Raw genomic sequence first — 25,747 nt, 5'->3', positions numbered from 1 at the left:
AGATTCTTTTCTGTCAGGAGCTACACTTTCCAGATACCTCTGGACAGACCTAGACAGGTGGGGTGCCTTTCATGCAAGAAGAGCTTCTGCGAGTCCTGGGTTTACCCCTCACTCCTTCCCAGTTACTGCTTCTGTCTGGCTCCCCACCTGCACTGAAATGGCAGATGCTTACCAGGTGTTCCAGGATGAAACTGGGCCTCTCTGTGCCACCGTTATTCCTGTAAAATGAGGTCCACCAGAAAAGGCATCTCTGCAGTGTCTGTCCATCCCTGAGATGCTGTATGTCTCAGATAGGGAAGACACCAGGTGGTGGAGCTGGGGGTCCCTCTTGGACATCTCCAATCCAGTGTGTCTAAGTGTTACTTCTCCTGGAGAGTCAACATGGAAACCCGGATGACCTGTGCTCTAGGTAAACCTGGTTACTCAGAGCTGTTTATTTTTTATTTCTTTTTTTTAGGGGGTGCCAGGGATTGAATTCAGGGGTACATGGCCACTGAGGCACATCCTAGCCTTATTTGGTATTTTATTTAGAGACAGGGTCTCACTGGGCTGCTTAGCGCCTCCCTGTTACTGAGGCTGGCTTTGAACATGCAATCCTCCTGCCTCAGCCTCCTGAGCTGCTAGGATTAGAGGCATGGCCACCACACCCAGCTTCAGAGCTGCTTTTAGACTCTCCGAGAACCTCTGTGCCCTAATGTCGTCAAGTCAACAAGCTTGGGATGGAATGGACAGTGTGCAGTCCTGGTTCTACCACCTCAAGGCTGTTTTACCCTGGACAGGTACACACCTTCCTGGACTTATTTCCAAATCTGTAATGGGAAGTAACTCATCCCTCGCGAGGCTGGTTAATTCACTGAGCTGTTACACCTACATGGGCAGCAGATGCCCCAAAAGGATCAAAGGCAGCTTTTATCCACAGTGACTGTGGTTCCCCTCCCTGCAGAGCGAACACCTTAGAGAACATACAAGCTCCGGGTTGGTGTTTGGTGCCACCAATCAGGGGGTATCTAGAAAATCATTACTTCCCGAGCCTCAGGATTTTAGTTAAATACGCACAATTTTATTGATTGAAGAGATTAGGACAAAAACATTAAACCAAATACAGGACAAAGCACCAGAGGCCATCGATCCCCACCATGCACGTCGCCAATCCTTCTTCCTACAAGGTACTTAAAAAATAGGGAAGAGGGAAGAAAAAAGATCCTCTTGACACAGCACCATCTTCCGAATGTAAAAAAGCCTCTCCTCTCTATCCTCCATTATCAAAATAGAATCGAGGGCGAATTGAGGGCAAATCGATGGCCGCCTTGTCTCCTGATTGTGAACCGTGAAGCCGCCCTCCTGGGGACAGGGGCTCCTGCTGAGCAGGCAGAAAGCATCCAAGAGTCTGCACATACATGCCACATACTATCATGAAGCACAGATTCAAGTAACATTTACATACTAGAGTCCACATGTTACCTACCCAAAAACAGGACCATTTCACAAAACATATACAGGCCGTAAAATCCAAACAACTGAGGTACTGGGAACACAGATATTTATGCCAAAAGAGTTCTGTATCATACAGCAATAGAAAAGCCATAATAAAAAAACATTTTGCCACTCGAAATCAAATAAAGCTATCTAGAAAAGCCAAATAAAAGGTTATTTCAGGGACAGAGATACTCAAACAAGAAACAAAAAAAAAAGAAATTACCAATGTTAACTACAGCATGTAACATGTCATCCCAAGTCGACCCGTAATTGAAGTACTGGCTTAATACATCACAATGTGACATTTTCCTTAATAAATAGAAGAGTTTTTGAAAATACAAAGGTGCGCATTGGGATAGAGGGATGTTTTATTTATATCATCCAAGCTTTCAGCTTATCATCCTTCCCGTTTTTTCTGTCCAAACCAGAGGGCCTTCCGAGCCAAAGGGATCATTCTTCGTAAAGAAAATTAAATAGCTGCCCTGTGTTTTATACATGGGGGACAACCTGTTTCATTCCACTAGTTTCCCATAAAGCAAAGACAAAATGTGTAGTTGAGATCAGAGAGTCGCACAACCGCCGGGTTCCAGGAGCTTCCCGCCCTCTTGGGCCCTTGCTGTCACTCAGCAAAGAGGGGGACCTGCCAGGCAAACCCTTCAAAGGACACAAACCGAACAGGAGTTGAACTTCTCTTTTCCTTTCTTCTTCCCCTTTCGGCTACCCTAGTGCCATGCGTCTGGAAGCTGGACTTCTAATAGCTTCCTGCCACAAACCAGTTGACAAGGAACAGGAGAGCCCGTGAGGACACCTTTTTCCCCTTCAGGGAGCAAGGCCTTAACATGTCATTTCCTAAGCAGGACGTTAAAGAGTCTGTTTAGAAGAAATGAGTTGAGGAGAGTGATTAAGAGACACCAACTGGACTTCTGCTTTCCTTTAGTGTAGCACCCAGGTTTCAGGTCAGACTGTGTGCACCGAATTATTTTTTTTTTTTGAGTGAATCCCATTGATTATCACATAGGTGGTTGGCTTGTTTAGAAGAATAATAAAAGAAAAAAAACCTCCTCGGCCAATCGTTCCTTCCCTGAATCATAACAAGAAGTTAAATGCTAACAGTACAATGCCAAGATGTGTGTTTGAGGCAGAGAGTTTTGATTCTATCAAGATCGGCAACTACTTTCTGAACAAAAATGAAAAGTGGGGTTGGCTGGAAGCAGCCCAGTGGGCAAGGGGTGGTCTCCCAGGCTACACCGGGGGGAGGAGCTGGGGGGCTCCTGTCCACCCGACCCCACCCCTGCCCGCCTCTCTTGCCCCCGTGCTACATGTTCAGCCAGCTCCTTGAAGGCTTCCTTCTCTGATCCCAGAAACAGGTGAGAGTGAGTGTCCCTCATGCTGCCCAGCCAGGCCCCACGTTCCCTGGAAGAACTCCTTTCTGGGGCCCTCTCGCTCCTGGTACCCGCTAAGTCTCTGGGGGACGTGAGCTCAGTTAAAGAAAGGGTCCAAGTTCTCTTCCATGTTGACGTCCGGCACCAGCTGGTCCGACGCCTCCTTAGCACCATAGCCTGAATTCGAGACACTAAAATCTGTAGAAAACCAGGGGTGGTCCAGGATTTCCTGCGAGGTCAGCCGCTCGGAGGGCTCCCTCCGCAGGATGCTTCGGATGAGGCACTTGGCCTTGGGCGACAGAGTCTCTGGAATGTTGAACTGGCCACGGCGGATCTTGCTGAAGAGGGAACTGGGCTCAATGTCATGGAAAGGGTAGCGGCCCACCAACATGGTGTACAGCATCACTCCCAAGCTCCACACGTCCGCGGCCTTGCCCGAGTAGCTGCCGCTGGTGTTCAGGATCTCGGGGCTGACGTAGGCCGGGCAGCCGTGCTTGTCGGACAGGGAGTCATCGTCTCCCCGAAGGATGTAGGCATCTTCCAGACTTTCCAGCTTCACCCGAGTCCTGCAGGGAAGACAGGAAGACATGAGCTGCTGAGAGACGAGAGAGGCAAGGTGACCCAGCTCCCGGGCCTGTGTTCCCAAGGCCGCTCATTTGTGTCCATCCATTCATCCATCTGCTCCTCCTTCCCACCCATGACACTATTCCAGGGCTGGGGACACAGGGGGAGACAAGACCGGCAAGGTCATTTCTTGAAACTGATCATCTATTTGGGAATTCAAATCTTTAGCAACTAAGCAACCATCAATGACATTACAATTACCCCTGTCTTGGTGATGAGGGGACAAAAAGAGTGATTTTCTCAAAATCATGATAGGTCTCACAGGATGTGAACTCAGATTGAACTGGGAAGTCCACGCAAGCTCTGCCTATGACTTCCTGACAAGGTAGGATGCAGGCTGCAAAGTGCACATTCACCGTGCGGTTTGGCCTCACCAGTGTTTGCCGTCAGGTATGGATTTTAGTATTCCATTTCACAGATCAAAATATCAAGGCTCACAGCCTTTTAGCTGGGAAATAAAGACTTCACTCTGTACTCACTTGACCCTGTTGCTCTTCCTGTTCTGCCAATAGCCTCTTTAGGATGGAAACAGAAACAGGGACAGTTTGAGCAGGACTGGGTACCATCACCTTGTCCCCTCCAAGGCTGGGTACCGTCACCTTGTCCCCTCCAAGGCTGAGACCCTCCTATCAGTTCCATCTTATTCCCTGATTTCCTGCGGATGTGTCTCCTGTCCCTCCTGCCACTCTCCCAAGGTCTGATTCTTGACCTGGTACTTATAGTAGACTCGGGCTACCTATGTCTCCTGCCCATGCCACACATCTGTGCTTCTGGGTGTGTGTAAGTTTGTGACAGTGGCAGCATGACCCCGAGATCTTTCTCTCACCACTCACTCTGCCCCCAATCACCTCCTGCTGCTTAAGGATTGCACAACTATCAACGGGAATGTGGACTTTCCTTGATGTGCTGGGAAAAGAGGTAGAGAAATTGCACCTTACACTGAAGCTCAGCAAGACTCACATCATCTTTGAGTACAAAATAAAAAAGTCCTTCTGGTAAAAGCTTTTTTTTTTTTTTAAATATAATACTCTATAGTTAATCCATTCACATTTAATGCAATTATTGATAAAATTGGTATGTTGGATTTCTGTTGCTCTGATCTTTATTCTTTGCTTCATTATTTTTAAAAATGTACTTTAATTAGACATATATGACAGCAGAATGCATTTTGATTCATTACACACAGTTGCAGCACAACTTCTCATTTCTCTGGTTGTACACAATGCAGCGTCCCACCGTATGTGCAGTCATACCTGTACCTAGGGTAATGATGTCCATCTCATTCCACCATCTTTCCAGTTCTCATACCCCCTTCCCTCCCTTCGGCAAATACTTTCATAAGTAAGCTGATATCTCACAATTCATCATGCCTAATGTACTGTGGAGGAATCTGAGGACCAGGATGCAGAGTGACTTGTTCAGGCTACACTGAGAGCCACCCTCTGCCTGTGCCCTCCTGGCACAGCCTCTCACCGTACCCAGGAGCCTCCTTGGCACTCTCGTTTTCCTGCCTTGCAGTTCTTTTGAGTGAAAGACCAAGTTTGGCTTGAGTGGAAACAGAGTCCCCCCTGACTCTCCTGGCCAGAGCACTGCCCTGTAGAGTTCCGGAAGTTCTCAGGTGCCTTAAACCTGGTTGCTCCAGTCCCATCAGCCCCACAAAGGCTTGCTGTGAAGGTGACAGTGACAAGCAGGACGTAGAGGGCACAACCAGGCCCACAGCATCCGGACCACTGATCCCTGCATCTGAAAGGCACATCTCCAAGCACCCACTCTCTCCCCGGCTGGGTCTAGGGCCAGGTCACTCAAACTGCATCTCTTAGGCTTAAAGACAAGCGCCAGAGAAGGCAATGCTTTTAAAAAGGTTTTAATGTGGTAAAATATACATTACGTAAAATTTACCATCTTATCATTGTTAAGTGTACAGTTGGTTCGATAGCAATGGAATAGATTCACATTGTCATGCAACCATCTGGACAAGGCAGCCGTAATGTCTCTGCCAGCTCTACCATTCTGGGATTCTGTGATACACAACAACATGTCTTTTCTTGATGTGTGCACCCGTATTCTATTATCATCTAGAGTAGACACGTGCTTCTCCTGCCCCTGCGGCTAATGCCCTGTAAAAATAGGAGGGTCTATCTGTGCTAATCTGGAATTGAGCCGATTAAAAACAAATCTGTCTTCCTCTTGCTCCTCCTAATCTAAGAGGGCTGGGGAAGCTGACCCCCAGCCTTGCCAGATGTTCAGAGATGCATGGAGATGGGTCAGTGCCACCAAGGGCAGAGCAGTGGGGAGAGGCAAGGAGCAGGGACCCCAACCACAGGCCTGGGGGTTTCTCAATAGCATCTCCCAGCCAGCCTCACCCTTGCAGCTCTTCCCTGACTTGGCAGCAGAGAGGCTGTGGGAATAGTAAAAACAGAGACAAGAGGCTCTCCCACCTGTGTAACCAGGGCAGGTCAGTGGGAGGGGCATGAGTCTTGGAATTGGGGCCCTGTTCCTGACAAAACACTCCAGGGGTGTGGAAGCCCTGCATGGTCTCATCCATATGCAGATCAATTTCTTTGCCAAGGCTGTGGGATGACCCCTGCATTCCCCTTCAATGCACTCCCTCTGTTCATCCCCGTCTCCCTGATGCTCCACAAAGGCCCTAGGGGCCTCTGCCTTGTCCTGCTGCTTGGGATGCCCCTCCCCAGCTGTGCTCAGGTCTGTCCTTGAAGGACAGTAAATGTGGCAGAGGCCTTGCTGGTGACCTAGGGGGGCACTCCACCCTCCTTCCCTTAGAGGCTGGGGTGGTAGCATGCTGGGCTGCACCCCAATCGCCCCTCCCTGGGAAAGGCTGCACTCAGTGAATTACAGGACTGGCATGCATACTCTGTGTTATTGCGACTGCCATTTCTGGTGATCCTTCCTCCTCCCCTCAGGAGCTCCTGGATATGGGGATGAGGTCACTCTGGATGCAGAGCAGCATCACGCTGCTGCTGTACCTGGAGCACCAGGACACACCTGAGCAGTCATTCACCATGAGAACAAAGGAGACGGTCCTGCACTGTCCCTGCTCTTGGCTCTGCCCTGTAACCAACAGACCTCCCACAGGAAGCCCTTTATGCCAAGCCAAACCTGCGGTCCTATTCCTGCCTGTCCCCTTCCCGGTCACAACTGTAGATTCTGACTTCCTCCTCCCCACACCCACCACCAGGAAGCATGCCCCTACACTGAAAGCATCCTGACCGCCTGTCCCCAAGGCCTTCTCCATATCATAGACCAGGGCCTTAAAAGATGGTCAAGGTCTGTCTTATCCATGAACACCCCAAGTGGAGTGGACCTCTTCAAGAATTCAAGAATGAACTAACACGATTGTTCCCCACGCTGCCAAAGTTCAGCTGCTGTAGGCTGACCTAGGGGGCACTCCACCCCCCTTCCCTTAGAGGCTGGGGTGATAGCATGCTGGGCTGGAGCTGCTTGTCTCATCTGGTCCAGCACAGATGCAGCAGAACAAGGCAGTCTAAGCAAAGCACGTGCAGAAGTGACACCAGTCAAGTTCTAGCCTTAAATGTTGCTAAGTTCCAAGTGAGAAACATCATCTGCGTTCCAAACCCAGGGAGGTTCATATGTGTATATTTACATGCTCTCCTCAGGTACATGAGGTAAGCTTCCAGGGGAAGAGTAGCCTGGAGAAAAGCTGAGGAGGAAACGCAGCTCTCGCGGGCGGGCGCCTTCCGACCTTGCCTCCTTCTCAGACCCTGACCTTGTTTACATCACTTGCAGGCAAGGGTTGCCGCACTGGGTCTGGATTCTGTCCTTAAACATGGGCCTTCCAGTGGGGAGCAGAGGGAGGCCAGGCAGGCGCTGCTTCCCAGCTCCGGAGCCAGAGGACCCGCTGGGGGGCTGCAGGGATGCTGGCCTCACTGTCTCACAGGACAAACCATGCATGGAAAGGGCCTTAGCTGGTGCAGCTACAAACTAGAGTAGAAATGAACTGACAGTCTTGAAACTTCTGATGTCCCCTAAACATCCCCCAGGGATGATAATTTTCCCAAGCAAATTAGTTGATTTTCATAAAAATCACCAGAAGCACCCGTGGACCTAGGAATTCAAATGTCCCACTAATCATTCAGGCTTTAAAGACACTCCTCGAGCATTTACTCTGCTTGAGCTCCTCAAGTGGGCATTGGGGATGCACCTACGACTCATAAAATAACAGCCATCCTCTCAGTTTGTAAAGATTCCATGAAATAATGCAGGGCAAACTCCCCTGGGAGCTCAGGTGGCAGATCTGTAAAAAATGGTGGTAACTCTATGGATCCTACTACTAAACTGAAGTCCCCACCTTCAACCTCAGAGCCTGTGGGGAAGACAGAGGAGAATACAAATTGCAGGCCCCAGGCATGTGGAAGTGGATAGGAATGCTGTGACCACATCCCTTCCTGTGTTCCTGTCCTGGCTCCCGCCCCAGCCTGTGTGCCCAGGCCAGCCCTTCAGTCCTGATGAAGGAACTGAGATGTGCAGGGCAGGTAGAACCAGAGATGGTCTACAAAGAAGGAAGATTCTGGAAAGTGACAAGTGGGAGTGGAGCAATGGTTGTGACCACACAACTATAAACGGCGGTGGTTTTCTTCTAAGGAGAAGACATCCCTGTGCAGGCAGGAGCCCAGGGCAGGATGCACTTGGCCAGAGAAGCTGCGCTGCTGAGTGCCTTTTGCAATCTGGTAGGAAGCAGTCATCTGCTTTGCTCCTGACTGGCTGAATGAACAAGGACTCCTCGTGGCACACGTAGCATTCACTGATGGCCTGGCCCAGTGCTGGGCCTTCTATCACCAGACGGTGTGCCAGGTGAGGAAGCCAGGACCAGCAGCATGTGGTTCCTTTCCCATTAGCTGCAGGACATCATGAGTGGGCCCTGAAAGCCCCGTCACCCCACCCACCACAGCACCACTAAGTCCAAATAGCAGTGACCACCAGCTCCATCAGCTTCCCTTCTCCAACATAAGAACAAACAGCAACAAGGCCCTAAAGAGGCCTCTTCTAGCTTCTAAATGTCTGATTTTAAGGTTTCCTTTAATTGTTAAGCTAACATGACTACAATGCTTCTGTGTGGCCTTCTATAATCCCAATAATGGTTACATTTACAAGAACAGTAGCGATGTATGAAGAATTTAAGAGATATTAGGATTCCGATAATCATCCATTATGATATGGATGTACTTCCTAACAAAGACGGAATCCAAGGCAGAGAGAATTGAATAGTCTAACCCATATATAGGGTAACTGAAAAAAAAGGGGGGGGTCTGAATCCATGCTGGAAGGATTCTAACACCATTGTCCTCTCCAAATACAGCCTGGCACCAACAGCACAGATTTACCTAGTATCAAAAAAGGAGCAACTTTCAAGGGGACCCTGAATGGATGGGGACAAGTGTGGGGCCCCACTTATTCAGCCTCCGTCGCATCAAAACCACTGAACCCAACAGTTGTAAGTGATAGCTGCCATGTGGACAGAGAGGGCTGGACCTCTGCACTTCCTAGATGAAGACAGAAGCTGCTGCCACCTGTACAGGGTCACCTGGTGAGGGAGGAAGGAGCTAGGATTGAACCCAGGGTTTCAGCCTCACAGCTGAGAGTTCCGCCCATAACAGCAGAAACAGCCTCCACAGCAAATTGTGCTTTGCTTTTAAACCTTTAAGCCTCACCCTGAGTTCTTGGCAGCAAGAGATGGGAACAGGGTGGGCCAGGGTGGGGCTGAGGCTGGAGTTCAGCAGACAAAGGGGCTGGCAGGGAGGGGAAGTCCCGTGGCCTGAGGTCAGTGATATTCACAAAGTCATGGAAGGTCTCAGGTCTAGGATCTGGGAAGGCCAAGGGGAAAATAACCGTAGCCAGGTGTGGCCTGGCTCTGCCTCTCACTCCTAAGTGTGACCTTGGTGGCAAGTCCAGTTGGGCAGGACAAAGCCCTCCTGAGGGCTGCTAGAGGGGCCTGGGGGGAGCATCCTGCTGTCTCAGACCCCCACTGGAGATGGACACACCACTTACCTATGCAAAACCAGCTGTCCCCCGTTTGATCTGGATTCATACCTGCATGGACTTCCCCAAGAGCCTACTGAGGCCTGTGCATTCAGCGAATCCACCCTACTGTGATCTCAGGTGGCTCAGGTGGGCAGGGAGGCCCTGGGGAAGTCAGGGTGGAGGGAGGAAGTTGCTAAAGAGGGGCTCCCAGGGAGGCAGCTGGCTGGTTCTATGAGGTGGAACAAAGAACAAGCCTCTCCTTACTTGCAAACCCGGAAAATGGGTGTCTTTGCCCTGATATGATGCACCAGGTCACAGCGGGGACCCTTGCAGGTTAGAAACATGAAAGAAACTTCTGGGAAACAGCAGAGTTGGGATGAGAAACCCCGTTGGGGCCAAGTACCCAGGTGTCCTCTGTAGCACCAGCTGCCCAACTTCAATGGAGCCCAGTGTGGGGAGTACATCTCTGACGACTGTGGCTAACTGGGCTGACAGGGGGTCATTCCACCTGGAAGCCCTCCAGGAAAACTCCACACAGGGCAGCCTGCACGCTTCAGGGCCTTCAGGACGCTGCTCACCATGGAAACAGATGGGGAAACCCAGGACAGAGCGGCATTGGTGGGAATTCCCCATCAATGCTCCACTCTCCACTTGCTCCCTGCATTTGAAGCAGCTCCTTCCTCCCCAGAATAAACCCATTTGACTCTCAGAGAAGTTACTGCAGCTCAGAGCTAGACAGGAGCATCCAGAGGTGGTGCTGCTGCTGCTATTGAGCTTCCTAGGTGGGGAGGACAGGGCTCGTGGAGGGCAGCAAGGGCAGGTTGCTCTCCAGCCAGACAGCGTGCTCCACCTGGACGATGCCCCAAACCGGAGCGCACCTACAGGGGGTCCGAAAACCAGTGCTGCTCCCAACACATCTGGAAGCTTGAGTAAGGACCTTGCCCTTCTGATTATTTTCACACCTAAAGACAAAAGGGATGAGTCCAAATCCCTGCACACCCACCCCCGCCCCCAGCTCCATAGTCAAGGTCCCAGTTCAAGCAGCATCACCCTGAAATAGAGGCCCAGCTCCCTGTCTGGCCATTCCTGGTCAGTCCCCCATATGAGCTTCCAGAATCACGATCTTGACCTTGTCCCTGTCCTAGAAAACCTGTCAGTGGCTCCTCCAGGGCTTCAGGTCAAGTTCAAGGTCAGGGATGAATAGAGTCAAGGCCCTAGCCCACAGCTTTCCTGCCAGTCTTATCTCTCCCTCCCCTGGATGATCTTCCAGAGGCACTTTCCTCCTGCACCAGATCCTTCCTGCCGCTTGGCTTGGCTCACTTACAGGAACCTCCCTGTCCTACCAGACTCAGAAGCCCATCCCCCCTGATATGACCTCCCTCCACACCCTTCCACTGCGGGAATTGTGAAATAATTATCCCATTGCTTCTTCCATCTGCAAGGACTAGCTGTGAACAGGTCTAGTAGGTGCTTAATAAATGTCTGCAATTTAGCATCCTGTGTGCAAGAGCCCCCTCCCCTCAGCTCCAACCTTCTGCCTGGATGTAGCTCAGGACACCTCAGTGTGACTCTACTTAAGAACTGCAATGCCCACAGCCCAAAGAGAGTTTGAATAGGCTAAATTCTGTTTTTGTCACTTAGAAGATCACACCAGTGGTGGGGAAAGGACCTTCAGACTGCATTTCCACACTCTGCCTTCCACTGCTAATATTAGAGAGGGGGGCTAGTTTATAACATTTTTGCTTTGGGGGCAGGAGGGCTGCTCATACATCCGTTTCATCAAATGACAATGCTGAGTTCTACTCAAGGCACGGTGGTAGAAAGATGATAGACCCCACCTCACAGTTCTGTGAAGAAAATAAAACCCACCCCATAAACTGAAACCTGGGGACTGCCCACAGGGTCGGCTAACTGGTGGGCCCAGTGATGTTCTGACTGCTCAGAAAACCATCTGCTCCACTGGTCAGTTCTCCTGGAGCAACTCGGTGCTCAACTGCCTAGGAACATTCTTTCTGAGGGTTGGGAACAAGATGCAGTATTTTATTATCTAACTTGGGTATTTTTTCCTGAAGACACTCTTTCACTAGAGAGCCTAGGCTCAGGGCCATCTACCTGAGTAACAAAGCCCAGGTATGCCATTCAGGGGTTGTAAAACAGGGGCTTCAATTTCCTCATCTGTAAACCGGTGATAATAAGAGCACTCACTGGGCTTAAATCGGGTAATTCAAAAACAGCTAGAATTTAATTAGTTAATTTAAGTGCTATAGTAAGTACACTCTGATACTTATGAGGCCTGGATATTATTTCAGGGACATAGGTCCTATGAGGGCAGGGTTTCTGTCTGGCTCAGCACTGCCATATCTCCAGCATCTAGGATAGTGCCTGGCACACAACAAGTGTTTAATAAGTAATTATTGAATGAATAGATGAATCTCCACGGATGAGGCTGGAAGCCACAAGATGACAACTAAAAGCAGTGACAGCCACATTCTTAAGAACCTCCAATGCCCTTTATATGCATTATCCCCACTGACCTCAGAGGCACTAGACCAAGATCCTAGGGCTAAATGGAGGCATCAAGAATCTCACCACTGTGCCCTCTTCCTGGTTTCCCCAGTGGCCCTAGACTAGTCCACAGCTAACTGACTAAGTAGCAAACAGCCAGGCCAAAAATCCTGCCAGCGTATCCACTGTTTTGTCTATTTCTAAGCAAGCTCAATCTTCTGAGCAAGCTCAGTCTTCTCTGTGATCCGCAAAGCCCTTCCTAAATAAAATTACAGCCTGCTTTAGACACTGAAAACAGTGTCTTAAATAGATGTCACGTAGGCATCAATCATTTAATCAAAATGAGAGTGATGGGTTGATTTCCCACTCGACGTATGACTTGGAAACCAGCTCTCTTTGAAAAGATGTCTCCATGGGGATTCCACTTTTCAGGGCTCCAGCTCCAGGCAAGGACCTACTTGCAAATGATCTCCATCTCTGCCTCTCTCTCCCTGTCATGAGAATCCAGTCTGAGCTGCTCTTACCCCAAAAAGGAGATTTTCATTGAGTCAACATACAGCAATGTCCACCGTGTTCCAGGTGCCATGAAAGTCTCTGTCCTGGGAAGCTCCTGGTCCATCAGGGCAGGGGACAAGGATAGTCCAGAGATGCACACATGGACCATGAGAGCAGAGTAGGACATGAGGTACCCCGAAGGCAAAGGGATGCTGTGGGGGAAGGACACCTACCTACCCTGGGGAGCAGGGGCGGGGGCAGTGGCTCCAGGGCTGGTACTGTCTCAAGTACATTTAGTCGACATAGGGAAGGGAATTTCCCAGGAGCTCTGTTCCTTCAAAGCAAAATGCGCAAGGTGTTTTCCTAAAACACGGGTTGCCTGCAACTTGAAAAAATGGGTATAGCTCTTAATGAAAGAAAGGCTGTATCTGAATTGAGCTCCTCGCCTCCACCCTCAGCACTTGGTGAGATACTAAAGCCTCCTGGGAGGCAACTGGAAGACCTAAGGAGGAACCCATGCAGAAACCCACTCCTGAGAAGGACAGCCTTGACCTCCTCGCTGGGGGTAGGCGGAAATGCCTCCAGCCCCAGGGAGGCCCAGCGGGCACTCATTACACCAAAAGGCCCCTGCCCTCAGTTCCTGCGGAGGCTCCCAGCTGCCATTCGGCAGAGGCAGGCACTGATGGGCTTCCACCCTGCAGAGAAAACGAAACCTGCCATGTCAAGAGATAAAGATCTTCTAACCAAAGAAGAAACATGTAAAGAGGCGTGTTTCTCGGTTCACATGAGACATTTCTGTGTGAGGAAATGTCAACACTGATCTGAGACTGGGGGGCGGAGTGGCAAGAAGCCCTGTGCCCAGGAAGAAACCCAGTGGACAAAACCAAGCAGGGTTGCTGTGGGAACAATGTCCCACCAGCTCATCCTAGGCAGCCCAAGGGTGTGCCTGCATCAGGGGCTCTTCCCATCCTTTGTCACCACAAGGAGATGTGAGGTAGGGGGAGACTAAGGCCAGCATACAGCTGATTATGTCCAACCACTGAGTTTCCTTGTGTTAATTCCTTTAATTCTACGACGATCTTCTTTTTACCACTTTACCCATGAGGAGGTCTGGCACAGGAGTTAGGTAGCATGCAAGGGCAGGGAGTGGAACCCAGTGGGCAGCTCTCACTCTGCAGGAAGTAGCAGGCCTTCTCCCAAGCCCAGCCCTTCCCTTGAGGCCCACACTGAAACTCCGGGCCCTTAACACCAGGCTGTGCCAGCAGATCATCCCAACCCCACAGGAGACCAAGGCAGGAGGGCATCGGGTACCCCCTTTGGAGATTTGGGGAAATACTCTACCTTCTATCAGAATCAGGACCCTGCCCTGCAGGCTGACCCTGGCCACTCACACACACCATCTCAGATCTGACTGCAGAAACTGTGGGTGCGAAGAGTGTGCCCGGGGTGAGTTCCACAGAGGTGGGATCCACAATGCTGCTCCATGCTTGTGGATCCTGAGATTTACCCTTTGAGCAATGCGAACAAAGTAGGAGTGCTCTGCCATGCAGAAACATCATGGGGTGGAGAGGAGGAGCAGCCTAGAGCCCGAGACACAGAGGCTGGTCCAGGCCAGACAGTATCCTTGTCACCCCCTCCGCTTGCAGCTGGTCAACTCTCCTCCTTCCTGAGCAACAGGCTCCCATCAGATGCACTTCACCGGCAGGTCAACCTCTTAGCATTGATTTAGTGATTGTAATTAAACAGAAAGGAGAAGGGTATGGCCTAAATCTGAAGCTATGCTTCTGAGGTTCACAGAGAAGGCTGCCACAGAGAGACCTTGTTCTTCAGGGAGTCCTGAGGGCTGTCATCTCTACTGGTGGTGTTTCTCAATGACTCCAGACACAGCTGCCACGTTAGGGTGCCTGTGCTACCCATGGATCACAGCAGCATCCCAGTTAATACTCACACCTACTTTCCAGGGATGTCATTATCATTTCTGCTTTGAGGAAACCACAGCTCAGAAATATTCAATGACTTGTCCAAGCCCAGGCAACCAACAGGTGGTAGAGCCAGCATCTGAATCTAGAACCCAGATCCCAGGAAAACGGAAGTGGAAGAATCTAAGCTGCTGCTCATTCAGCACAAGGGCACTGCCTGTGCCACCCAAGAACAATGTTTCCAAAGCTATGGTGGGGACTGAACCCAAGGTGCTGCTCCTAAGAATGTGTTCAGGGATGGTCCGGGCAGCATAGCTAGAGACTTCTGCAATGTACAGCTTTTGCAAGAGCAATCGGCTCACGGGCAGTCCTGTTCTGAATGGCGGTTCCACTACCTGCTCCTCCACCTTCCAGGGGGCTCAAGATCACAGAAGGACAAGGAGCACGTCCTTGAAAGAAAAGACGGATACATCAGTGAGGTGTCTGATGACGCTGCGCAGCCAACATGCCTCTATGCTTTTCTCATGAATGAATCAGACGTCAGAAAACAGACACAGACACCATGGTTTAAGTTTTCAAAACTCTTTCAGATTCAACCCAATAGAGTTGGTAACTCCACTGAAGATGCCACAATTAAGATGCATGTCAAGAGCTCCTGGTGCCCTGGCCCCAGTGAGATCAGGAATCCTCTCGGTAAGCATGGGCACCTGCTGTGTGCAAGCCACTCTCCAGGCAAATAAACTCACAGACTCTTCTGCGAAACTCAGCAAAGCCAGGAAACAGAGAGGCAGAAATATGCTGAGTGACAGAACCAGAGGTTTCACATTCTGAAATCAGGAGGTTACCAAACAAAATAATGATAAGAAGAAAACAGGAGACTAGGCATTAGTCCCCTTTCACAAAAAGCTGATAGGTGCACGAGGACAGAAGTTTCTATTAGCCACTGATGAGAACGTTTAGAGTGTCCTTGAACACAGAAGTGACCTTGGCAAAACTGCCCAGACAGAAACACTTGTCCTCGCCCAGCAGCAAGCCCACTGGGAATGCAGCATGATGGGGACAGTGTTGGGGGCACTGAGAGATTCCAGGCTGGCTGCCTCCACACACTGGATGTGACCTGGAGCCCTGTGTGGCCCAGTAACCTCACCAGTCAGATGGGGAACGCCATCCTTAATGACGGTCCCACGGGGCTATGACAACTGTTCAGGCTGCAGGGCTGTGTGGCTGCAGGTGCTCTCCTGCCAGTCTCAGTGTGACTGGTTCCTGAGGGTGGAAAGCTCTTTACCCTTCAAATTTAGTATTTTGCTCTCACATGTCTGCTCCACTGGGTCGCTCTGGTTTCTCGCTCACACGGAGCAGCCCTCTGCAGTCCTCTCGGAGGGGTGAGCTCCTTCACAGTTCAAACACAACCCCAGACTGAATGTCACAGACCCTGGTCCTCAGCTGGGAAGTTTCCTGCAGCTTGACCTTTCTTCTCTGGGCCTGGGGTCATCAGGATTCTGGCTCTGCTACACTGCTCCTCAGCACCCTTACAAATCTTCTCAGAAAGGAGGAGTGAGCCCAGGGGAAAAGCCCGCAGTAGGGACCCTGCAATCTGACCTGAGGCCATCACCTGCTTCCAGCTAGCTGCCCACACTGAGGGAAACACTCTCCCCTCCTGGCAGCCGAAGGAGAGGGAGGAAGCATGGTGTGCTGGAACCTCGGGGTGCTTGCCTGCTCCCATGGGGGCATCCACCCTACTCGGCTCACTGCATGAACACACAGTTGCTATCCCTGGGCAGGCCACGCGATACTCACTGAGGTCAGAAAAACCCTTCTCCAATGAGACAGTCAAAAGAGAGGCTTATAGGAGCAGATCTAGGGGAGGGCTTGGCTAGGGTGTGCACACACACCCCACCCCCACCCCAGGCAAATGGATTTCTCAAGAGCTGAGCTGACTTGCTGGAGAACCTCGTCCCACTTCTGCTCTTTCTAGGTGAAACCTCCCACTCCGTGTTTCAGAGCGCCACTCCAACATGGACCAAAGGACACCTGCCTCTCCAGCTTTCAGAATCAAGTAAGCTGAAGTGCAGCAGTATAGTAAGAGGCCAAAGACATCATCTCCTGTTTTTGTAGGTGAGGTTATTAAATCTCCAAAGAGAAGTGAAACACAGAGCGGCAAGAGAACACCTTCATGGGTATTCTGCTGGCGCTCAGCAGCTCCCCCGTAAGAATGTTCCCAGAAGTATGGACCTGAGTGCTATAGCCTGAGAAGAACTTAGAGCCAGGACAGCAGAGCCACACAGAGGAATGAGAAAGTTGTGTGTGTGTGTGTGTGTGTGTGTGTGTGTGTTGGGGAGGTGTCCAAGGCCACAAAGGCCATTAAAATCAAGACCAGGGTAAGGACCTGGGTCTCCAGGTTCCAAGGGCAGAAACGCCTAGGCTGCAGAACAGAAAATGTGAGGGTCGGTCCCACATGTGAATCTTAGGAGAGTCTCCCTTCTTCAGTGTGTCAATAAAGGTAAAGGCATCAAAATCAATAACCAGAATACTAGCTGCCCACGACTCCCCTCTGTGGATAAAAACATGGAAAAATCGCCACCTTCTGCAGCCCAGGAAGCACAGACGCCTTCTGCTCTTCGCCTATGCAGCTGGAATATCGGCACCATGAAAATGACATTTGGGTTGAGTGACCACAGGCCCTCTCCCTCTGTTCATACCAACGAGCTTGCCAAACACTAACTTCTCAATTAGCTCAAACGATGGAGATTCAAAAGCACATAAAAAATGATAATTTAAAATAACAGAGCACACATCGCTGGATCTCACTCATCTGGGTGTCCTTGGACTTCTCTAAGCCATAGCCTGAAATTATCACAGGCCACTGGGCTGGATGGCCAACCGACTGGAAAGCTCTGATCACAGGGCTGTGCCTGAACCATGGAAAGCAAGCAAAACATGTTGCTGAGTAACTAAAAGAACAAGGGAACTGGCCCCACCATCAGGTGATCCACCAGGATGACTCTGTGACGGTGGGTCCTCTATTTCACTGGCCTCTTTTTTCAAGGCAGTCCTAAGACTCCATGACACCAGTAAGTAAAGCCACTTAAAAAGTAATTCTTGGAATACAGTGATCAACGCACATGACTCCGTGGCCTTCATCCTTCTAAAAACGCATATTCATAAAAAAAAAAAAAAAAGTGACTCAAGGAGTTTTTACAACCCAAGTCAGCTGGAAGAGAAAGCAAAGCCCCAGTGGGGTTTGCTACATAGAAAGTAATGAGTTCATGGCAGAACCATGAATGGAATCCAGATGCCCAGCGTCCTGTGCAGCTGCTTCCTGAAATCACTGAAAATGTCACAGGCACGCATTACAACTGCAGTCTCCTCACCTGGAGGGCGGTCCTCCCCACACTGCACGGGATACGTTCACCTTTCAAGCCTTAGCTACCCAGTCACCCTCCTCTTCTGCAAAACCCTTCTTATCCCTTTAATTCCTAATTGAAAGTAACATCCCCCACCACCCCAGCTCCCATGGGATCCAGGAACTCACCTCTGTTAAGAGATGCAACACTCTCAGAAGGCAGATGGCTCTAATTCATCTGCTATTCATAATGCTGAGAACTGTGATTCACACATAATATAGGCTTGGAAGTAGCTATTGAAGGAGTGACTGAATTATATACAACCGATTCTAGGCAGTGTTTGCGGGGTATAGCATTTTTTAAAGTCCTGTCTTCGGTGGCATTGAAAATGCCACCCTGGTTTGCCGGCACCTGAAGAGTTCATGACAAGAAACCCTACACACTCGCTAGGTCACTGACTACCCCACATTCAATGACACCTTAGAACAGCGGTATTTATTTTCTGATGGCACTTAAACACTGCCATATTCTGCTCTCTGACCTCCCGTTGTCTTGCCCTCACCGGGACCTCAGTCAGCAAAAAAGTCTTCACTGCAACCTTTCCCGTGACTGCAGGAGCAGCCTGTCCCACACACACATCTGAAGAGGACTGAGCCTTACCGCTCTTCATCCTTGAAGATGAATTTCCGCAGCTTGAGGTCCCGCAGCACCAGGCCCCCGTCGTGACAGTGGGCCACGGCCGAAGCGATCTGGTAGAACAGTCTGGCTGCCTCCTCCTCCCTCAGCTTCTTGCAGGTACGCACAAAGGAATGCATGTCCCCATAGCTTCGCTCGAAGAACACATAGGCTTTGGTCTCACCCAGGAGGATCTCTGTGATTTGGTTGATGTTGCTGTGGGCAGACAAGCAAAAGCACGGGGCCAGGGACTCCTGGTAGCAGCTGATCTCAAACACCTAGAACAGGAGTAACAAGAGCAAATCAGAGGCTCCTCCTACACCCCGGAATCTCAGGACACTAACACCTCCTACAGGCATGTGTTTAAGATGACAGTACACCGAACTCGGACCCTGATCCTATCAGACCTGTCTGCTGTCAGCTCTGTGGCACTGAAGAAGTGAGTGCCCCGACTGCTCTGATTCTCCAAGCTGTCATGTGAAAAATAAGCAAATGACTCTTCACTTGGTGTTGGGAGGATTATAAGAGAAAACGAAGGCAGCATACAAATGTTAAGTTTTATCATTGTCCCCTTTAGCCCAGTTGCCTCTGCTTTTCCAAGTTCTAGGGCGAGATCAGAAAGTGACACACCCCAAGAAGCATGGACAATATCTTATTTCCTTCAAAGAAAAGAGAAATAAAGAAATGAACATCAATAAGCATCCTATCGCAACAACTAACACCCCCCTACCATGCCTAATGGTTTTCTAAATTCAGTATGTTCATTTTGCAGAGGCGGAAATTGAGGCTCAAAAAAGAAGACAAAACTCGTGCCCCCAGTGGCAGAGCTGAGAACAGGCTGCAGGCCTTGTCAATGGAGAAGCCGACTGCATCCCTCTTCCCTCCACGGATATCTAACTCAATGAACCAGTTATGCAATGATTTTCCATGAATCAGAATTAGCCTGTGAAATGCCACCTCATTGTTGCTTAAAAAGAAAATGTACCATCAATACCTTTTGAAAGAGACCTAACTGAAATGAACACTACAGAGAATTTCCGAGGTTGGAAAGGAAGCTTTCATTCATTCAAGACCTGAGTTAAATCAGCAGCACAAGTGCCTGGGTTGGACCTGGCTGTCCTTGCTTCCCAGGACAAGGACAGAGGTGAGAGAGAGGGTACTAGGGTGAGAGGAGGGTACCAGGGGTGTAACGAATGAGGGAAGGTGAAAGGGATCATGGCTCAAGAGAATCCACAGGAGGAACGCCCCAACAGCACCCTTTATGTTATCAGTTTGCAAACACTGAGCTTCTTAAATGGCTTTATTAAGTGAGAACATACTGTCCATGATCACCATTTTGCAATGTGGTGAGAAAACACAGGAGTGTGAACCACTGGACACTAATCCTGGCTCAGCCACCAGCACAGGGTCACTAGACACCCCCTCTCTACCAAATGAAGATGCCGACTTAAATGCCATCAACCTTTCCTGGATCCTGATTCTACCCAGGAATCTGATTAAAACTGCCCCTCTTGGCTGACAGCACCCAGCTCAAATACATGCACAATATTAGATTTCCTGTAAAGGGATCCCAAGCCTTCTGGAGCTCATTCAGGGACAGAGGCTGCCATTTAGGAATCCAAGAGTTCAGTCACTCTAAGCATTAAAAAAAAAAATAAAAAAAATCTGTGAGTCAAACAGGGACAATAAGAACCTCAAGGGGGCTGGTGCTAACTGGGGCTGAGGAAGCAAAGTTAACAGCATCGTTGTGAATGAACCATAATGAGGCAGCTCAGGAAAGCACACAGCTGCTGCCACTGCACCCTAGAATTTAAGAATGAATACTTCAGCCTCTCCAGAGACCACAAATCACACCCTGATACTGTCAAATGATGACCTCAGAGCAGTGACCTCAGAGGCCCGTTCAATTAGGAATCTGAAATGCTTGAGTCAACTTCAACACCCAGACTGCAGGCAACAGAATGCGGGGAAGCCTCAGAAAATTCAGAGGAATAAACGCTTTGCAGGGGCTACTGACACTGTATTATATAATGAGCCTGATCTGCTCTGAAGAGCCAGGCTGCAGGATCTTGCAGTCAGGGCCTCGAGTTATGGTTATTTACAATATACTTCCTGTTTCCAGTTGCCTTTTTAAAAAATAAAAGGTGCTTTTGACTCAGCATGTTTAGCCTATTATCCTTGCTCACTGCTGAAAAACTGAATGGACATAGAATTCAAGAAAGAAAACAACAATCTAACACATTAGTGGCAGCTTCAAAATACAGCCATACCCTTTGTAGAAGATACCAAATTCCAAGATGGTGGACAGAAATGAAAAATAAAAGAAGTACTTATGCTTTCCCAATGGGAAGGAGCCAAACTTTTATTAGTGGCTGTAACAGGCATTTATGGGCTTGGATTGGTATTTAAACCATCACCTTCAAGTGCAAAATCAAGCCTTAAGCCTGGTTGCCAGCTTCTTTCAAATGTTTAATTTGGAACCTTAGTTATATAATATGACAGTTCAGATAAGGCTGTGAGATTAGGCCACCATTAATAATGTTTGCAAAAAGAAAGTGCTCTTTCTGCCAAGACAGTACTTATGTCAGTCTGCACAGTAGCTACCAGCATTTCTATGAAAACGATACAGCTAAAGACCCCCTAAAGCTCCTTCCTCCACTTGCTTAGCCAAAGTAGGCACACAGGAGACAATAAACAGGCTGGATCATTTTGTTTAAATGTCCCTGGAATCCCTATCCCCAGAGTGTCCTACAGAATTCTCTATGTAGTCCTCTGTGGTGAATAGCACCTTTCCATTCTGTTTTTAAAGACTTTTTTCTTGGGTCAGCACAGAGCTAAGAAACATGAACCTTATGTTCTAAAACATCAAAAGGAATATGATTCAATGATTAGATTTCCCTGAGCCTTGAAGTGATCTAAGAACCCTCGGTGTGTCTCTCAAGGTAGTTCATAGATGCAGCTTTATAAAACTCACTTGGCTCCCTAGGATATACACAGCTCTGTCTGCAGAAGTCACCCGCATCACCTCTGGTAGAAAGGCAGGAAAACAGACGCTGCTGTGCCTCACAGGGATGACCTCTGTCAAGCAGAACAATGATACTGCACTTAAATCCACTTGCAGCCACACTGTAATTGGTGAGGGGCTGATCCAATCTTTGCAATAACTAAACCAGCAGATTAAGGACAGTTTTAGGCCAGAGAGCAAGTGTGCAAATGACACTGAAAGGTCAGCTACAGTGAAATATGTCTTGAAGGACCTGAAGGGAGAAAGAGCAAGCAGAGGCCAGAGACTTCTCTGATTTTAAACAAAGAAATACCAGCAAGATGTTCCTGCAGAATTTGGCTGCACAGTCTCTTTACTTCAAAGCATCTCCAGCCTTCGAAAAAAATATTAAAATGCTACACTGAAGTTGAGCAAAAGGAGGGAAAACACTCACTGTTGGGTGATGTGCATATTTCAGAACAGAGTGGCAGCTCTGTGGAATTCATTCATTTCAGAGGATGCCTAGCCTATTGTGCAACCTTGCAGGACTTGGAGAATCCAATCCAGCTCTGAGCCACCTACTGAATTTTGTTTAACCGGGAACAGTTGCACTGAGTCTGTATAACTCGGAAAAGATGCAAAATACCAAATATATGCAAACAGCAATATTTAAAGAGTCTGATTTCACCTAAGGTCTGAACTGAACAATCACGAAACTAACTAGAGATCTCCGCTAACCCAATTTTTGCTATGGAATACTCCAGTTCGGTATGAAATAAGGTTATTCCACAAAGCAGACTCTGGTTAATGGGAAAAGTGTGATGCATTATTTGTAATACAGATGTGCAGGACAGCGCCCATTTCAAAAGCAGCCCGCCCGTATCCTCACTGAACACCCCCACCCGCAAAAAAAAAAAAAAAAAAACAGTGAGCAAATCCAAAATTAAGTGAGAATGAATTCTTGATCTATGTCCAATTCTGGGTAGCATTATGCTCCACTGGAGTCTTTTTAAATTTTTTTTTTTTTTTTTTTTTTTTTTGCAACAATTCCCCTTCTCATCCCTCCTCTGATGCCCTGAGTGCACACAAAGACACACACATGCATACACAAGCCAGTCACTGTTCAGGGTCAAAGACAAAAAGGAAACTGAAGTATCCATCTCTGTATCAGCACCCCAATTCCAGGGGGCTCCAAATGCTAGCCTCAAAACCTTGCAGGCAAAGGTGTGTGGAGGGGGGATGAGGAATAAGGATCAGGAAAATGTGCTGGCAAGATAGTCTGGAGATGAGAAAAAAAGACAAGACCGACCCAAAGGATTCACTGTTCACCCAAGGTGAGCAGGCGGCTTGGATTGCCACCCCAACCTTCATTTCCAAGCTCCAGGTAAAAGAAAGATCTTTGTAAACTCCTTCTCCGCGCTGGGGCCCTGGGCTCAGCCAGAAGGGACACCTCTCTGTGTTGCTTTTAAAGGGCACCTTTGGAACAAAGGTTTAACACCTGCAAGCTCCTAAGAACAATGGCTGCTAAAGGAACCAAGTCATCAGTATCTTAAATGAGCGGGGGATTCCCTATTCGCGTGGGGAGGGGAGGGGGATCGACAGAGGGAGAAATCCCCTGGGCAGCGGCAGCCGGCCCCGCGCACCGAGCTCCACGAGCCTCGGGGAGCACGCGCGTCCGTGCCCCCGCGCAGTCTCGCCGCCCTCCCCACCTCGGGCTCTCCCCAAAACGCCCCCGCTGCAGCCCGCCCCATTGTCTGCAATGGTCTAAAAACTTCTCAACTAGTCCAACATGGACAAATAAATAAACAAAACCATTTAACGAGGCCACGGATAATTATCCCGCGAAACTCCCTCCCCCAGGGTCGAAGGCTTGGCGACCTCCCGCCCCCGACTGCCACTTCCATAGGGCCGGGGAATCTTTTCAAAAGACAAAAAGCAAAACCAAACCCCGGGGTCTTTACCTTGCACACCAGTTCCTCTCCGCTGTGCAGATGCACAGCACGAAAAACGTGGTCTCCCTCCAGAGGTTCCAACAATAAGTATTTTCCGATGCAAGAAACGCAATGCGACAAGTTCGGAGTCTCCGGCGGGCTCGGGGAGCCGAGGTTCGGGCTGAAACTCTGGCTTGGTTCGGCGGACCTTATAGACGACAACTCTTCGAAATCCTGGGTTTTGTTCCGCGATCTCCCATATCTCGCTATTGTGATGGGGGTAGATCTGTGTATGTTCATGAGTGTGGGGATCGCACACGACAAACAAAAAAACCCGCTGGAGAGAGGAGTCGCAGGCGAGTGCGGCTGCAGGCGCCTCTGTGCCACCGGTATAAAAAAAGGAACCAGAGGGGAGGGGATGGAGAGGGGTTACGTGGAGAAAGAGTTGGAAGCCCCCGATGGGCTCCGCGAGCACCTCGTCCGCTCCGAGCCGGGCTCCCGGGGGGGTGCTCCGTCGAAAGGCAACTCGGGTCCTTTTGTTACCCCAAAGCAGCCAGCGATGTGCAGAATCGCCTCACTTTTTAGTTTTTCTCTCTCTTTTCCCAACTGGATACAGATGAGTAACCGGAATGTTAAGGTGGAGAGCTGCAGCGCCGGGTTTCCCGAAGCGAACCCCAGGCAGCCTTCCGAATCGCAGACGGGGCGGAGAAGCCCTGCTGTAGTTTGTGTAGTCTTCGGGAAGCGCACGGCGGAGGCTCAGTCTCCACGCGTTAGAAACCAAACAAAAAGAAAAAAGGAAATAAGCACGGGTCTACCGGCTCGCGACGCACGGCAGCCAGAATCCGCGCTGCACCCCCTTTTTTGGTGGAAAGGGTGGGGGGCGTGGAAGGGGGGGGTGCGGGAGAGGGCAGTTACCTACGTTTTAACTGTAGATGGCGTCTGAGGCTTTTCCAAGATCGCAAGAGCTCTCCAAAAAATTAAACAAACACACAAAAAAAGAAAAATAGCAAGGGATCATTTAACTTGGAGCGGTCAGAGCTGCCAACAAAAGATTGCAAAAGCGGGGCAGAGTTGCCTCCCCGCCGGGCGCAGGTACCGCGACAAAGCCCAGGGCTTGGCCCGCGGCGCGGAGGTCAGAACAGGCTCATGCTGTCGCCGCTTGCCCGCGTTCCGGATCTTCCTCCGAATGAAGCCAGAAGTGCGGGCGGGGACCAAGGAGGATCAATGGTCTCCGATTTCCCAGGCACCAGCTTCCGGGGGTCCAGCGGGAACTGGAACGGAAAGCTTCCCCGGCTCTGCCAACCCGCGGCGTTCCTTTCCAGCTGGAGAACTGGATCTTGCCTTGGAGTAATTTGCAACCACTCCGTCTCCCCCTGCCCTCAACCCAAATTGCCCGGCGGGGTTTGTTTTGGAGAAAATTGACGGCTTTTCTTCTTCTTCTTCTTCTCCTTTTTTTTTTTTTCTTGCCACCCAGAGGTAAGAGAGGACTGTGTATTTAAAAATTAAAGGGGCTGGCCGACTGTGCCCGAGGCCAATCCTGGCGCTCAGCACGCCCGCATCTCCCGGCGAGGCGGTATTAATAGTTACTTACGTGGCCGGGGATCTCGGAGCGAGCCGGCTATGTGTGCGCGTGTGTGTGCGCGCGCGCGCGCCTCGCTCGCGCTCGGTCTCCCCATTCAATGTCACCGACACATTTCCACGGAGCCCCCACCCCCGCCCCCAGCCGCACCCGCGACTGGCTCGGTCCGGAGCCGGCCCCGCCCCGCCCCCGCCCGGGTCCCCTCATTGAGCCCAGCGCCCATCAATCAGCCTCGCCGCTGCCAGTCCTCGGGCGGCTCAACGCGCCAGTCCGCGGCGCGGCGGCTGCCACAGCCATTGCAGCTCCCGGTCGGGGGCGCCTGCGCTGGCCTTCCAGCTCCCTCGCGCTGCCCAGAGGAGGTAAACAAAGTGCAATATCCTTCCGCGGCCCAGGGTGCCGCCGCGCGCTTGGCTCTGCTGCGCAATAGTTTGAGGGTGCTGGGCTGGAGATGCCTGGACTCTGATACCCTTGGTCCTCCCCCAGATCCAGTTCATATCCCCTGCTTTTTCCACGAAAAGCCAGGCATCCTCTGAGCATCAAGCTCCCTCTGCTCCGATGTTGCACTCACTGAGCAGCTCCTCAGTTTCTTAAGAATGTACTTGCACCAGTATTGCCGCCGGAGATATCGAGAATTAGTTTCATTATCTCTCCCCAACACTTCTCGTTTAAACAGAAATCTCTTGCTGGCTTTTAGTTTGTGTCAGCGCCTCCCACCCCTCCCCAACTCCCCAGCTTGAGCTTCGAGTATTTTCAGCACCTTTTGGCTTAAAAATTTTTAATCAGTAATTCTTCCTTTCCTGCATGGTCCCCAGAGTGCTTTGGAGGGAAACCCACCTT

The 25,747-nt window shown here is 50.1% G+C and overlaps 1 protein-coding gene across 2 annotated transcripts; it reads right to left on the bottom strand.

The window, feature by feature from the left end:
• Positions 1 to 1,038: 1,038 nt before the first annotated feature.
• Trib2 (tribbles pseudokinase 2) lies at positions 1,039 to 24,999 on the bottom strand. Of its 2 annotated transcripts, XM_046441288.2 has the most exons (4): positions 24,251 to 24,999; positions 23,362 to 24,092; positions 18,403 to 18,695; positions 1,039 to 3,424 (listed from the first exon to the last, which is right to left on the bottom strand). In XM_046441288.2, the coding sequence occupies exons 2-4, from the start codon at positions 23,629 to 23,631 to the stop codon at positions 2,956 to 2,958; spliced, it is 1,032 nt and encodes a 343-aa protein (XP_046297244.1). In that variant the 5' UTR covers positions 23,632 to 24,092; positions 24,251 to 24,999; the 3' UTR covers positions 1,039 to 2,955. The 2 variants fall into 2 exon arrangements, with proteins under 2 accessions (XP_046297244.1, XP_046297242.1); XM_046441286.2 differs by having other exon boundaries at positions 23,362 to 24,999.
• Between the last annotated feature and the right edge of the window lie 748 nt (positions 25,000 to 25,747).

The sequence above is a fragment of the Marmota monax genome, unplaced genomic scaffold (assembly GCF_021218885.2).
Source record: "Marmota monax isolate L192 unplaced genomic scaffold, Marmota_monax_Labrador192_F-V1.1 WCK01_AAM20220418_F8-fsc00010, whole genome shotgun sequence".
Classification (NCBI taxonomy): Eukaryota; Metazoa; Chordata; class Mammalia; order Rodentia; family Sciuridae; genus Marmota; species Marmota monax.
The sequence above is the reverse complement of the archived record's forward strand: the minus strand, read 5'-3'. Positions and strand labels throughout refer to the sequence as shown.